At 40.2% G+C, this 15,849-nt stretch overlaps 2 protein-coding genes across 2 annotated transcripts; one reads left to right on the plus strand and one right to left on the minus strand.

Moving 5' to 3' along the window:
- Positions 1-1,903: 1,903 nt before the first annotated feature.
- On the plus strand, positions 1,904-10,122 carry oaz1a (ornithine decarboxylase antizyme 1a). The gene is given in 7 exon segments (XM_042481961.1): positions 1,904-2,095; positions 6,244-6,310; positions 6,312-6,398; positions 7,294-7,469; positions 7,868-7,953; positions 9,981-10,036; positions 10,038-10,122. Coding segments are annotated over 7 exon segments (666 nt in total). The 5' UTR covers positions 1,904-1,976; the 3' UTR covers positions 10,113-10,122.
- Positions 10,123-11,738: 1,616 nt separating this feature from the next.
- Positions 11,739-15,272, minus strand: peak3 (PEAK family member 3). Its single transcript, XM_042512272.1, has 4 exons — positions 15,165-15,272; positions 14,810-14,958; positions 13,937-14,478; positions 11,739-13,205 (listed from the first exon to the last, which is right to left on the minus strand). Exons 1-4 carry the CDS (start codon positions 15,227-15,229, stop codon positions 12,120-12,122), a joined length of 1,842 nt encoding a protein of 613 aa, XP_042368206.1. The 5' UTR covers positions 15,230-15,272; the 3' UTR covers positions 11,739-12,119.
- Between the last annotated feature and the right edge of the window lie 577 nt (positions 15,273-15,849).

The raw sequence follows: 15,849 nt of genomic DNA on the forward strand, positions 1-15,849 counted from the left end.
ATCTGTATACTATGATGCATATTAGTGCAAAAATGTAGAAAAGAGACAAACTTTCTGAGACATGATGACAGTACTCACCATGCAGTTCATTGACCCCTGAGCTCACCAGCACTACGACCAGTGCCAGCACCAGACAGCGGTTCATAGTGAATCCCTTCCATGGATTAGAGACATCACTCAAATTTTCGATGGACAGAATCCGGTCGTACGACACTGTGGACAGACAAATGAGTCAGGCGCTAGTTGCCGTAGAATTTACTCTACTGATTTTTCAGGGTGGACGTATGTCTTACTTATGATACTTTCAGATGTTCCAGCTCTAGCTCCTGAAGTCCTGCAGGCTGACGTTTAAATATAAAGCTGGATCCAAAACGAAGCTGTAAGTTAAGATGAGAAATTCAGTTTTTCCATATATTAAATTACTTTTTTTTTTTGTAAAAGTCTGTGTGCCTGTGCTATTGGTCTTGCAGACTTTACTGTGTGTCATAGACTAATATAAGACAGCTTAAAATAGGCACCTGCAGCAAAGCTAAAAAAGACAAACGTGATTTAAATAAATCAGTTTAGTTTTATATCAGCCTCTAAGAGGAGAAATTAAACTTACCTATTTTGACACTTCAGTTTCGTCTCACCTCTGAAGTGTAGTTTAATGTGGTGGTGTTGGTGATTTCTGTTCCTCAGGCACCAGAGACGGTGTTATACAAACACTCCCTGCTCCATGCTCCTTTGCTCTTTGACTGACAGGCACAGATGAGAGACATTGAAAAAAGGAAAACAACGTTTACAGTGTGCACTGAGGCTGCTGAGATTATTACCAGCCGTTCGGCTACAGGTGGACAAGTGTTACCAGCATTAGCCAATAACTGACTTATTAGAAAAAATAGATGCCAGATTGGATGAAATAATGAAACTATTAATCTGTTCCAGTTGAGAAACGACAAAATAAGGCTACTCTTTCACAACTTACCAGTATGTATGGTACCAAAAGTAGAAAGTAAGTAAGTGCATTTACTCATGTAATGTACTTATATACAAATTTGAGCTACACTTATGTAAGTAATTCCATTTTGTGCTACTGCTCCATGACATTTAAGGAGGAAATGCTGTAGGCTACTTCACTGGCTATTTGAAAGCTAGAGTTAATTACCAGTTTACAAATTAAGATTTTACTTTATAAAAACGAATGCAATGATTCAATTAAATTGCCCAACAGTATTTGAAAGAGCTAAATGAGCTCCATCTGCACCAACTATAAAATTCTGCATACACGTCAATGCAAGATTAATAAAAATTGAATTATAAAATATTTATTTTTTCTCTATTGAGTACTTTTAGGTTTAATAATTTGTTACTAAATTAGTCTATATACTTTTACATTGGTGTTGCATCCCTACATTAAGGTGGAGTCGCCTAGGCTAATCATTAAATCAATTGTTCAGAGACAGATATTGCTACTCATTAAAATGTGCAATAACTTTAAATTTGATTTTTTTTAGTAAGATAAAAATCATCATAGTTTCATATCATGCTACACCATACCATACCATAATGATTTTTTTTCAATTTTATTTTTCTTGTATCAAATTCAATCCATACAAATTTCTGTTTTCATTGATTTACTATTCCTCAATCCATGTGATATTTCAGTGCAATGTCTAATTTTTATGCTTCATGCTTTTATTTTGGTTCATTTTACCTGTTTTTTTATGCCAATGCTTTTATCTTATAGCACTTTGACATTTGTCCCAAATGCAAAGAGCAACACAAATGAAATCTATTATTACCTAGTTTAAAGGATAAATTAAATGTATAACTTTAAAGCATAGTTTCTTATTTTAAGTGCGTCATATTTTGACATTAATACGTCACTGTGAACAGGACACGCCCCGCTGAAATACTGCAGCCTGCCCGCTCTGACGGAGCCCAGCTGCGGAGGAGAGAGGACAGAGCGAGCCGCTGGTGTGGACGCTGGCCGGATGGTTAAATCTAACCTACAGACGATTTTGAATAGTCATTGTTTTGTTAGAGAAAAAGAGAGAAACTTATCCGAGATGCCTGTCATTGAGCAATCCAGTAATAAACCCGAAAGTGAAAGGTATGTTGTTGTAACCGTATTAAATTGTTACAAGCTAACAAGCTAGGCTAAATTTAAAAACCGCGGCCTAGCAACGAGGTACGGTATATTTCCTGGAGTGGCTAGTGCTAATCCCCGTGTTCCTTGTTTACATAACAGCACCATTTTATTCCTGTTGACGTCTCCAAAATACATCGTCAGTCGCATTTGGCTTGATAGGTCTTTATTAAACGTCTCTACTAAATTGCAGAATCGTATCCAGAGTGTATGACATTTGTTTTTTGTTTTTTTTTTTTTTTTAACATTCAGCAAATAGACGAAATCATTGGCAATATCGATATGACTATATCCATGTCTAAGCTAAGCTAAGCTAATACTAATATTTCAAACGCCACAGAAGTGCGTTTGTTAGCAAACATTAACGTTTCCAAGTTAGACGATGGGCTAATTGTATGTTTCAGAATATCTTGTGGAAAAATGTCAAATAATTGCAATATTTGTGGTTATTTTATAAGAATTGGTATAATGCTGTCATGAATGTCAGTGTAAGGGAATTGCTAGCTGCGTTAGCTAGTGGCTAGCGCTGTAGCTATTACGGATGTTTTCATACTTTCTGCGTTGTTGTGAATATAATCTGACAGTAACACCGCAATATTTTGATTGTATTCCACATTGAATTCAACTTCGGTTATGTAAGAATACACGGTGCATTTTCCCTTAACGTTATGTAAAGTTAGCCTGTTGCTAACCAACGTATCGTTAGTTGACATGATGTCTGAATTGATCATTTGTGGCTTTATGGTTTATTTTTTTCCATTTTCGCCTTCGGGCTCAGGTGCTAGCTAGCGTTGACATTTTGAATCGACGAAAGGTATTAGTTGAACCAATATGTTTTACATTGGGGAAACCAGTCGAGGTGGTTAATCAACACTAACATCATTTGCGATATGCAATCCAACGTAGTATGATATTAACCATTGTGCCAGTAAATCATGATACGGCTTGTTTGCTGGTTTATTTCCAATTTATTGGCTGGAAAAGAGAACACAGTGGGGGGTTTTGGCGCCTGCACGTGTTTTTCATACATTTGCACTACTTGCGAGCGATTAGCCTCGGGGTGTTTTTACCTCAGTCGTGTCCTGACAAGATTTGTGTCGAGGCTGTTTGTGTAGCTCTATAGTGTAGTGAAAGACTCATAGGAAATTTCCACTGCACTGCGAAGGGGGGTGGCATGGGCAAATTTGAGTCCAGTGATGACATGTTGTACACAGAGGCTTTTCCTTGTTCAGTAGGTGTATAATTGTTTTCAGACCCTGTTTACCAGTTCGATTTTTGGCATTTATGGAAACAACAGCAAGGATGCTGGTATTTTACACTCAAATGATAGATTGTCTAACAACACTGTAAAATGTGTTGTCTTACCTGTTCGAGCAATAGCTTTTTAAGATACCAGCAGATGCAAATTTAAACTGATTCACTCACAGCTATTGACCCAGTTGTCTTCTTTAAGCCTAGGCTGGTAAAACAGCATGTTTTTTTTAATGCACCCTTTTTGATAACAAATTTTGCACAAACAAACCACAGGCAAAGTTTTGCCTTTTTCGTGCAAAAAGTAAAAACATAGGAGGGCTTCACTGGCTCCAGATGCGTAAACAATGTGCAGATTTACAACTAAAACTGTGTATGATTCAGTTTTGTAAATCTCAGTCACAGGTGCTGGCCGCATGGGCACGAGCCTTATTTCCACACCAACAGTTTTAACAAATGGACATAGAAACACCCTGAAACACCTGTTGCATATTGACATGTGTGCCCCTTCACCATTGACTACACAAGTCACTGACAATGGAGTAAAGAGAGTGCAATTTTACAGACTGTGTTACATTGGTGAGGTTCTCCAACCAGAGCAGCCGTCATTACGCACAGCTGTGGACATTTGTAGCTGACCACTAATTCATCACATTTCTGCAAATCATTGTCGTAGTGAAATCTCGATTGATCATCCTCCTGACGTTTAATAATAATGACAGTGATTCATTGAAAGCGCTCATGTGGAAAATAACTTAACAAAATGCTACACATGTTAAAATTAAATGACAGGGAGATGAATGTAAATAAAAAGTATCCTGAAATATATCACTCATAAATAATTTAAGATCATCCTTTTAAATTAGCCTTTGGTTGTCATTTTACTGAACACAGTGCCAGCTGTAAAAAAAAAAAAAAAATTAAAAAAAAAATTAAAAAAAAATTACCTGCAGTTATCTCAGCTAAAACTTTGTGTACACCTATCCAGAAGAACGCATGAGGTGCACAAATCATCACTGCACATTCCTCCTTTATTAAATACCAGTTAATGCTGTGGAAAAGGCTTAGATGTTATTTGTGTATACATTGTTCATGCATCTGGCCCCAGGTGTTGGTGATAGTACTGCCTTTTAGACTGGCATCCTCTGCCATGGACTTCTACAATATGTAAGCTGGACAGTCATTGTATTTGTTTTGTTTTTTATTCTAATATCTTCTTTTTGATTCTGTTGTCCATCTGAAGCAGAAACACTTTCTCCTAATACTTCCAATTTGATATCCCCCCCAGAGATAAGTGGTATTTTACACGATATTCGTACATTGCATAGGTGCTCTTATGCAAGCACAAGCTTGAGGGACTCATCATTCATGTGACCAGAGCAGCTGTCTTTGCCGGGACGACCCTGGGGTGTGAGTGTGTGTTGCTGCCTGCTGTAGGCATGGGGATTTCAAAGAATGCTGTAAACTGAATGGACACGATGATTGAATGCCTTACGCTGTGTGTAAGATTGAAGGTTTTATGTTAAGTTGGTAATTGGCTGTTTTACATAATCCGATAATGGATTTAGAGAGAATTTCAATCTCCAATGCCTTGCAAAATCAGGCAGTAGGTTGAATGTTGCTTATCTGCTTTTTCAGTTGGAGTTATGGGAGTGACAGTAGTTCTCATTTGGTTTTCACACATCTGCTCCACATATAGCACAGCCGTGGCATTTGCGTAAGAGAGCATCTGTGTGTCTGAGAGCGTTTGTATCGCTGTGGCAGCGCTGCTCCTGCTAATGGGCTGTGTTCCCTTCCTGATATGAGCTCAGAGAACAGGCCTGGTCGCGGCACTGTTAATGTATGCAGCCGCACACACAGACATCCTGCGTGTAAGCCTGGCTAATTGTATAGAGCACTTTGACTCGCATCTGAATTGAAATGGCTGAGCTCACTCACTAAACTGATGTCGTTAACTGGAGCGACATGGTCAGTGCGGCAGGACTAAAGTAGGCTAATGGTTAGACAAACATAGCCTGATCCTCGGACAGCCTGCCTCTAAGAATCATGTGACCAGCTTAAAGTTACCCCACAGGCTGACAAATTAGTTTTAGGAAGCAAGTCATCAGTCTTCTTTATGAGCCAAATAAATTTCCACATGGTACACCGATGATGACGATTGTGACTTTGAGATGAAAGCAACATTTTCCTTCAGGGGTTGTAGTGAATATTTAACTGAAAGCTGACAGTAGATTTCAGTGGGCCATCGCAGAGATGGTAGTGAAACATAAACTGCTCCTGCTTCCTGTTTGTTAACCTGTTGAAACCTGGAGCGACATCACTTTTCTTGATGTGCTTTCAGACGCCTTTTACAAGTGTTAAACCCTTTGAAACGTGAGCAGTTGGTGGGGTTTCATTTAAAACATGGGGAAAAGGCAATGAGCAAGTTGGTAAGGAATGATGCACAAATTGCAAGAAATTTTAAATGTCAGGTATTTTTCCTGTACTAATTTCTTGCATATTTTTGGTAATTGCTTCTTTTGTTGATTATTGCCCACTTCCCACATTTCTTAATAAAATGCTCAGGCTTCAAGGGGATAAGTAATCTGCACAAGTCAACACAATATATAAGCATATCCTCAAGATGAGGGCAGTTACTGATTGAACTGTGCCCATAAGCCTTGTTTTTCTTCCTATTTTTCTTTTTGAGCAACTTGAGCAACTGTTTTACTGTAGTTTCACAGATGAGTCACTCAACAGTGTGACGTGGGCTAAGCCCTCTGTTTATATTGCAAGTTTGTTTTTTGGTAAGTAGCAGAACCTTCAGTGAACACTCCACTTATAATGGCTCCGTCTGTGTGTGTGTTTGTTTCGCACTCCAGTATCTCCAGTCCTAGGAGGTGCTCCCGCTGTTGCAGTAACCCGTGTCCGGGGCCTCTGTGGTGCTCCTGATGCCCCTCTCCCACCCCTGAAGATCCCAGGTGGGCGAGGGAATGACCAGCGGGATCGCAATCTTTCAGCTAAGCTATTCTACTCTGTAAGTTAAACCAAAAATGTATCTGTGCAGTTTTTGTCCTGAAGTAGAGGTGTGTATTTGATCAGGGACGGAGAAATGCAGTTTGGACCTTCGGGCTAGCGGCGCAGAAAGTTTATCAATAGGGAGAGAGACAAACACAAAGGCAGTTATTTGCATTTTGGCACTTTTGAATCTTATCACTCTTTGACTTCAGTGAAGCAATTGATGTAATTGGGTTTTTTTTTAAGATGTTAAACTTCTCCAACTAGGGTTGCAGTGATAGACCTTTTCAAGGCATGAAAATTAACGGTTAGCACACCGTGTATGTTTGTTTTTCTACTGTATTGAAAAAAAATGCAACCGGACAGAGATTCTCACCTTTTATATGAGTTATTTTTAAAAGGGAGACTTGTTACACAGACTTTTATTTTAAAGAAATTGTCTGAAGTTTTAATTGTAGTGATAAAATGTTCAAATAAAATAAAAAAAACATTTCTTTCATTCCTTTAAGGGTCATTCTAACTGATTGATAATTTTGCACTTAACATGTCATGTGCTAACTCCCAGAAACACGCTGTTACATCGTGTGCACTTGACCTAAGGTCCGTCCCTTCTGTTAAAAGCACACATGTCAATGCTGCTGAACTTGATACACTCTTTTTTTTTGTCTTTACTGCTTCGCGTGCTCAGGCATTTGACACAGCTGCAGTTGTTTGTCACACAGTCTGGATCAAAATTAAGACCCGGACAGCTCTGAATTGTTTTTGTAATTGTCATCATTTCCTTTTCAATAATCAGTTATTTGAGCAGTCACAGATGGCTTTTCAGAATCATAACTGTATTTCTCCCAGCATTCTTTATTTTTGACGTCATCTGAAATGAATGTGTGGTCACGCTCTTCCTCTCCGCCCTTTAGGATACTCAGTTGGTGGTTCTTGAGGAGCCTGCCCCTGCCAACGGCCGAGTGCGATTCTTGCTCTTTGAGCCACGTCGCTCTGAGGGCAAGCACTGTGTCTGGAGGGCAGCGCTGAAAGGAGGGAACCTGTATGTTGAAATCCCTCCTGGAGCTTTGCCCGAGGGCAGCAAAGACAGGTCAGAGGGCAAACTTGTTTTTCAGCATTTCAAGGAAAAAACTTTTGTTTCAACAATTCAAGTTTTATTCATTTTTTTAAAAAAATTGAATGGAATTAAAAGGTGAAAAATTGATTAATTTTAAAAATATAACAATAATTTCAAGTTTTTACCAAAGTAAATGAAGGCCCCCATCCACATTTCTACAGTAGAAAAGCCTTTAAAAAAAAAAAAAAGGTGTGTAAGCCCTGACTAAAAAGTGATTTAAGTCAAGTTTTAATTCTCAAGCCTTTGGGTAATCTTATTTTTAGTATCTCCCTTTATGCTGTGGTATGGGTGGTAAAGATAGATAATTATTTTCCTCTGAAATTCATTAACACCCTCCTATGATACATTAACACTGTTTTTTGTTTTTACAGTTTTGCCCTTCTGCTGGAATTTGCAGAGGAGAAGCTGCAGGTTGATCATGTGTTCATCTGTTTTCACAAGAATCGTGACGATAGAGGTGAGACTTGTTTTTGTCTGGGTTTCTTACACTGTTAACCTCTTAATATAAAATCTCTGGTATAGCATCTCTAATTTAAACTTCAACCATTTGAACAGTTAAATCAATAGTTAAGCATATGTGAAACTGACATTAAAAAAAAAATAACACATTTCAGAGAAAGGCATTTGGGATATTTTTGGAGGTAAACCTGAACCTAAACATAAAGTGGCACCTCGAGTGAGGCAGATGAAGCAGGTACTACTTCAACACTTAAACACAGACGTGGCTGAAATGTACGATGGATAAAACTAGTAGATTTTAGACTATGTCACTACTTATTTTATATATTTTAGATAGTTAGGGCAAAAAACAAATACTGTGTTAATGACAATTTCTCATGCCACCTTTCATGAATGTATTTTTCATGTATTAGGTTAAAAATAAATATTTTATGATTCCTATGAACTTTAAATTGGCAGATATGATGCTCACTTTGTACCCGCAAATGTACAGGCTGGATGTTCCTGTGTTCTCGCGCTGGATAAGGCTACGTTTACATGGCACACCTTCGCGCTCAAATCACATTTATTGCTCATATCCATTCTTTTTGGTTTGGCCGTTCACATTTTTTAAAATGTGGCCCAAATCAGATTTCAAGGTGAACTGGGCACAGCCCTGAACTGACCTGGATGCACGCGCAAAAAAAAAAAATACAAATACAAAGACGCCACACGCAGCATGCTGTATGGGTTTAAACATATGAAGGCATCTAAGGTCAGCGTGTACAGTTTCATTCATGCTGATGTGCAGAGGATACCAGCGAACTGTGAGCAGATGATAACGAGGACGAGGAGAAGGAGAGCCACGTTTTTAATTAAGGCTTTTTTCTGGAGAAATGGTGGCTACATCTGTGCCGAGGTGTGTGTGGATGTTCATTCAAAATTTCTGGATGTCGATGCAAGGGCTACTGTTAACTACTTCAGTCGGGTCTTGTCAACAAGATGTGGCAAGACACTCATTTTATAGCAAGTGATGCAAAGGTTAATTCTGACTTCTGTTCAGACTGAGGTCACATTGCTAAAATCAGATCTTTGTCTGATTTAGCACCAGAATGAAAGCGGCTTAGTCAGAATCGGAAACATCACATTCCACCTGATTTGTATGTTGCACACCATGAAAAAAACAAATCTGAGTCACATATGAGGAAAAAAATCTGATTTTGGTTGCGTTTGGCTGTAGTCTGAATATAATGTTCTGTAGTTGTTGCAAGCTGTTTTCCAAAGCTGTAATAAATGGAACGTGATGCTTCCTTTTTTCTAATATGTCCTTATTTAGTGTATACAGGATACGCAATCTACTTAGCAGCAGTAATAAGAATATATATGACTTCACTAAATTATAAATAAAATGTTAACGTGTTGTCTATGCAGATACCCTTTAATTAGTGCAGCACAAACAATTGCTGCTTTTATGAAATATTTTTCTTTTTTACGAATGCCTCAATAGATTCATAATTAGTGATGTTTCAGATATAGATAGTTATTTTCTGAATCTGTGACCCTTAAACTTAAATGCTTTCCTGTGTTATATTATTTGTCGATATAAACTCAAAGCTATAATATGCTACGTTCACTAGCTCTGAGGTACTTCTAGAGACTGGAGGTTTTGACTGGGTTAAAGTGAAGCTTTGCTGATTTTAAACCAGTGTCTGCTGTTTGACGTCAAATGTGTCATCGATGATACATTTGGAGTCACCGGGCGGATCTCTACTGGCAGTTGAGCAGCAAGTTCTGCACGAAGCCAAACAGCAGTCATCTACACACACTGCCCACACCGTGAAGACGTAGAGCTGGTTAAACATCGGCAAAGAGTGGACTGATAATCAGCAAAGAAAAGAGCTGATAGAAGATTGGCAAAGAGCTGGTTCAAAACTGGCAAAGTTTCCCTTCTAAAGTTTTTTTTTTTTCGAAGGTTTAGTTTGTAGCTCATGGCCAGAAATCAGGGCTTGGAGATTTTACATCTGTTAACATCTCGTCTCTCCTCAGCATCCCTGCTGCGAACATTCAGTTTCCTGGGCTTTGAGATTGTGAGACCAGGTCATTCCCCTCGTCCCCTCCCGCCCTGACGCTTTCTTCATGGCTTACAGCATCGAGCGAGACTCCTCTGATGACGATTAAATGACGCTGAGCAGTTTACAAATGTTTGTTGTTCTTATTTCAATCCATACCCACGTCTTTTATGATTTTTGGGAAATGAATATATTATCCAAGTTCAGTCTGGTCGAGGTTTTACTTTTTATTTGTTTTAGCTTTACTACCATGTGCTGTGTTTCAATGATATTTGCACTAGGGGTAAGATGTTAATATACCAGGAATGTAAAGCAAGCGCCCACATAATATCCGGGCAGTGTGTCCTCGCCACTGTATTACTTTCCATGATGTGTAGTTTCTGACTTCCCTATTCTCCCCCCTGAACACCTGACGATCATCCCCACTGTGTAATATTTATGAGAAAAATTTCAATTCATCTTACTCATGTAAGTAGGTATGTTTTCATAGTATCAGTTGATTCTCCTGTTTATATTGATTTTTTTAAAATGTGTGCATGATTTTCATTTGTTGCTTTGATTCACTTGATAGAAATCTGCATGTTGTAACTACTAAATAAAAGTGCTCACCTAAGAGAGTGGCGTTTGTGGGTCGTGTGTGATGTGAGAATGCTCAATGGGAACGAGGACAAACTTAAGCGTCGTCCGATCTCGCGAACAAATGACAATGACAATGACAATGACAAAAAAAGTGTTGTGTAATGAATGTTCTTACTTCCTTTGTCTGTACCGAACAGTTCAAAGCTTCGTTCCTAACATAGGCATTCAAATTCTGAATCAACATGTGAATGCCTTTTATGCATGTCTAATAATTCTGTTTTAATCCCAGTTTTTCTGCACAGTGGCAGATAAAGATTAGGTTACACTAATATTATTACTATTATTTATATAATTATATTTTTATTTGTGTGATCTAAAGATTTCCAGTAACTCGAGTATTGTAAAGTGCATGTAAGGAGAAAATAGATTTCAGTCATAACAGATATTTATTTAACTATTTATTCTTCAAACCATGTTTGTTGGCTTTTAGCCTCTTAAAAACAACATTTTCACTATATTCCAAAAAATTTAAGTTCTCATTTTGTGATTTTACTGAGGTAAGAGCCTCTCTGTCTTCAGCACAAGTGTCCCTTGCTCCAAATGTCTGCAGCAGACTGCTCAGATTTTGAGTAAGAAACAATGCTCTGCCCAGTTTCTTTGCCATTTCTGTTGTATGTGGTTGCTATAAGCCTCAGGGCAGGATTATTATTTCATCATTATTTCATGCTCTTATTGGATTAGCCAGCTGTCTCTCTGTACTCATGTTGACAGAACTGATGAATTATATTCTTTAAAAAGATGTAGCAAGTGTATTTTAGGGTGATGACGTTAGAAAATATAATGACTGACATTCAAAGTTTCATTGGAAAACCTCAATAAGAGCCTCTTATGTTAAAAAGTAAAACATAAATGAACAGAAAAGGAAATAAGGTACAGCCCTACACACCTCACACCTGCAGTCCCATTAATCTGCTCTGAAAATGGGCATATTTGTCTTATTCAGATAAAAAAATAATTCTGATGTTAGAGAGAGGTTTTCAGATGCTGCTTATTAGTCCAAAAAGCACTTCTTTTGACACAAACAGAGCCCTTTTAGTGGCACTGTTATGATGTATGAACAATGATGATACAATGAAGTCAGTGAGGACAAAACAAATACAGCACAATTGTTTTAATCGTGTGGTGTCTTAAAGCCCTTTAAAGCACAGAGAAAAACAGAAATCTCTGGTTAAAAAAACAACAAAAAGCCTAAAACTGTTCTAACTTGTCAGAAAATAGTTTGCTTTTAGGAAATACATTTTTAGGGCCGATAAAGAGTAATATTACAGCAACAAATGTTCAAAGTGCAGCATTTTATCGCATACATTTTACATAGTGAACAGCAGTGTATGAATATCTTAATTATAAAAGGAGGAGGATGGAAATGGCTTTTAGTCAAATCAAATGCACATTCTTAGTGTATTTTTGACCGTTGATATATTGCAGAGTGACAGTTTACAAATTACGCAGCAGGAGTCATCACATCAATGATTGCATTTCAAGATGGACTGTCCATGTTCAGAGAGAGCCATAGTTGACTGGTCACGCTCACAACTGTCTCCGGGTCTGTAAACGACAAGTACTGCAGACACATACAGTCCTCCCAGTCCAGAGCAGACTGATCCTGGATCAGCCCTCTCTCTGCCAGCTTCATCACCAGCAGGGCTCGCTTGACAGTCAGCCAGTTGTGTACAGCGGCGGTCAGAGAGCCTCTGTGACTGATGAATGGGACACGTGGCCCCCAGAGGAGCACCTGAAGCGTGGCCACCATGTCCGCCATCTGTGCTCCGCTGCTCCCAGAGTGGAGCAGAGAGGCCAGATAGAGAAGACCCTGTCGGTGTGAGGACACGGCTGGAACTGAGCCCAGAGGTGTTTGGCTCTCTTGTGAATGGAGGCAGTATTGAATTAGTGCTCCAATCTGGGATTTGATGTAGGTGAGAGGGTGAGGTGCAGACAGAGCAGATGACAGCGGAGTTAACACCACACGAGGGGAACCGTATGTCCTCCATAACATCTGGATTGGTCTTTTTTTCTTTCCCCACTCCATTCCTTCTTTCCATCTGCTGGTCTTGAAACCTGTTTTTGTTTCAGAAGCATCAGTCTCAAGCTTCTTTTCTCCCTCTTCATCCTCCCTGCTGGGCCACACTAAAAAGATCCCCTGTGGTCTGAGCTCAGCTGCAGTGGCGCTGATGTTGTACAGATGTTGTGTGCCCATTAATACCTGCAGCAACAGAGCGCAAACCTGTCTGTCGTAATCCAAACAATCTGTGCTCTGCAGGGAGCCCTGAACAAAGTCCTCTAGAGTGGCGTGAGGCAGGTCTCTCTCCACGCTCACTGAGAGGCCTTTCTGGAGGAAAGAGGACAGATTCATGTTCACATGAGCTGCTGCACACTCAGTGCTGCCTCTATCTGGTGATTTAGCAGCAGTGCAGTCTGACTTGACAGAATGAGAGGGACCTTGATTTTGCAATATGCTGAATTCATCCTTTGAGGCATTGCGTGCTTGGAAATGAGCAATAACGTCTTGCACGTTGACATGGGATGACTGGTGTTTGGTTTGTGTTTCATCAGTCTGTTTGTGTGCCTGCACAGAAAGACAGAACATAGTCGTACAACTAAAGTTATACTCAAGACTTACACTGTGTAAAAAAGATATCACCCCTGGCCTTCCTGTTGCAGTTGTGACACCTGATGACAGTTTAGAGGAAGTGTTTGTGGGACCGCAAGACAGTGTGACAGATGCCAGTCTCGATAAAGATCATGTTTGTATGGCTGGTTGCTATGTCAGTGTGGCTGCAAGTGAACAGAAATACCCAGTGTGCTTCATTTGGTGGAAACTTTTGCAAAGAGACACAAGGCTAGGGGCAAGTCGCAGCAGCCCCATACATGTTTCTAGGATTTTAGGATGTTTCTAGGATTTCTGGACATTTTTTGGATTTTAGGACATTTCTCAGATTTTAGCACATTTCTAGGATTTTAGGATGTTTCCCAGATTTTAGGACATTTCCTGAATTTTAACACATAAGGGGCTTAGCTCTAGGATCTCTGTTTGGGGTGCGGGCGATCCTCCAATGCCACCTATTTTGATAAACTCCATTTTGATATTATTCTTTGCACTCTGGCACCTTGTGTATACTAACAGTACAAAAACAGTGTAAATGACTTTTTTTAAATTGTGAATTAGAAAATGGTTTGGGGGCCAGATTTGGCCCGGTTGCTGTAAGTTTAGTATCACTGGTCTTGAACATTTTAACATCAGGCATTATCACACAGAACATACTGTATGTGGAGAGAGTAAAAGACTTTTAACATTACCCTTAAACCAAGCATCCTCCCTGGGAGCTTGGGGCTGCGCAGGCTGTAGTAAACCGTGTCTCCGATCTCCTTTGGCCCTCCGCCGTCACACAGCAGGAAATCCTGAGGCTGGTATGAGATGACGTCCCTCTCTGCGGCCTTTCCCTGCAGCAGGATCCCAGCCTCCACACTTTGCGCCATGCTCCTCAGAAAGAGGAGGTGGCGGTGCTGAATCCCCTGAAAAACAACCCTCTGGTCGCCAAAGCTGCTGAAGAGGCAGGACAGATGTTCGTCTGGGGTGTCAAAGGTCAGCTGGGAGAAAGATGGCAAGGGGACTGGTTTAAATTCTTCCGCCTCCTCCTCGTGTAAACAGGTGTCAGGTATGGGTACCAGCATGTAGATGGGGTTGTCAAAGTTTAGAGGGTGCTTTTGCAGTGGATAGAGCGGAGACAGAGGGGAGTACTGAGGTGCCACTGGGAGGGAGAAGGTGCGAGCTAACCTCTTCTTTGGAACAGGCGGCGGAGTGCCATCGGAGAAAAATCTCACCTGGTGTCTGGAGGGATCTGAGACACACATTGAGGGGGATTCAGGTCAGACTTGTGAGCAAGAGCAATGCAACAGATTGGTCGACTCTGCAAGCCACCGTAATCTATGTGAACATCACATGCATGTTATTGAAAGTAAAAGTTTCAGATGGTTACTTCCTCTCTTTCAGTTCTCACGAAAAGCTCATCTGAGACTGAATCACACTTTATAGTAAGCTGCGTCTTTTCCCATCACTCTGAGCTGTGTTTTCACAATTGGGGAAGGACACAACCGTAAATGATGCATGACATTTAGGACATGTAAACACTTTCAGTCACCTAAACTCACTTCATCATTTTGTGAACCCACCATAACGCTGGTGTATGGGGCACTGAGCTGCGTTACAATCAGTGGGCTCTTGGAAGACGTCGTTGTAGGTGAGGTTTTGATGCTGGAGTCCAGCAGGGCTGAGCATGACGCAGTCAGACTCCACACTGGAGTGTCTGGAGGAATGACTCCTGTGCAGAAAGATGCACAAAACCATCAACGTGCATTCACTGAAGGATACTTGACATTAAAAAATAAAGGATATATGCATGAAATATTAGTGCAATCTACTTTTATCCCAATAAGTTAGGATCATTTGATGAGGACTATGAATTTGACCTGATGGAAACCAAATTTGAGGCTGTGAAGAATAAACTTTTAATCAGTTTGGTCTTACCTGCGCTGTTTGACAGGCAGCGCTGGTGGCTGTTCCTCCGCTCTGCTGCCAGAACCAGACGCCATCAGGAATCTACAAACACCTAACCTGCTCCTCCACCTCTTTCGCTCTCCGCTGCTGTCACTGAATGCAGCGTGTGTGAAGCTCACAGGTGGCTAAGTCCTCGCTGAGACACTTCCCGTTTATCTCAGCAACTCCCTGCGTCACTTGTGTCTCTGCCTCTTTCTCACCCGTCAGTGTAGTTGCATGAATTTTCTGCTCTTGTTATCTTTTAATCGGTCTGAGCTTGAGGTCGGTAACGGAAAAGCAGTTTGTGTTCTGAGGGGGCAAAACTCTGTTCTCTGAGCTAACCTCAACGTGACAGAATGGGGAAGAGCAGTTACAGCAAAGCCCTTCAATTTGCACTCTTGCCCTCTTTCTTTCTCAGTTGATCTACATTCGCCATGTGCAGCCTCAGCATGAACTTCTCTTTCGGATGATGCAGTTTGAGGTTTTACACATGCAGTGCCCTCTGCTTGCACGCAGGAGTATATGCTTTCACTAACTTTAAAGGGAAGGTTAAATATTGAAGCAGATAAAGGCTGAGATGATTCATCATGTCCATGTCTTGCACAACTGGGTGATTTTGGACAAGTATTTATGTTTAGGCAATTTATATCTGTATGTCCTATAAATGATGATATGG

This window comes from Plectropomus leopardus, chromosome 3 (assembly GCF_008729295.1).
Source record: "Plectropomus leopardus isolate mb chromosome 3, YSFRI_Pleo_2.0, whole genome shotgun sequence".
Lineage (NCBI taxonomy): Eukaryota > Metazoa > Chordata > Actinopteri > Perciformes > Serranidae > Plectropomus > Plectropomus leopardus.

Bases quoted from the DNA above. Each gene is read 5' to 3' on its own strand.
- peak3 (XM_042512272.1), bottom strand. From the start codon at position 15,229: ATGGCGTCTGGTTCTGGCAGCAGAGCGGAGGAACAGCCACCAGCGCTG. The intron at 14,479-14,809 runs GTGGGTTCACAA...TGTGTGTCTCAG, and splicing joins CCCCATACACCAGCGTTATG to ATCCCTCCAGACACCAGGTG. The intron at 13,206-13,936 runs GTAATGTTAAAA...CTTTCTGTGCAG, and splicing joins GGAGGATGCTTGGTTTAAGG to GCACACAAACAGACTGATGA.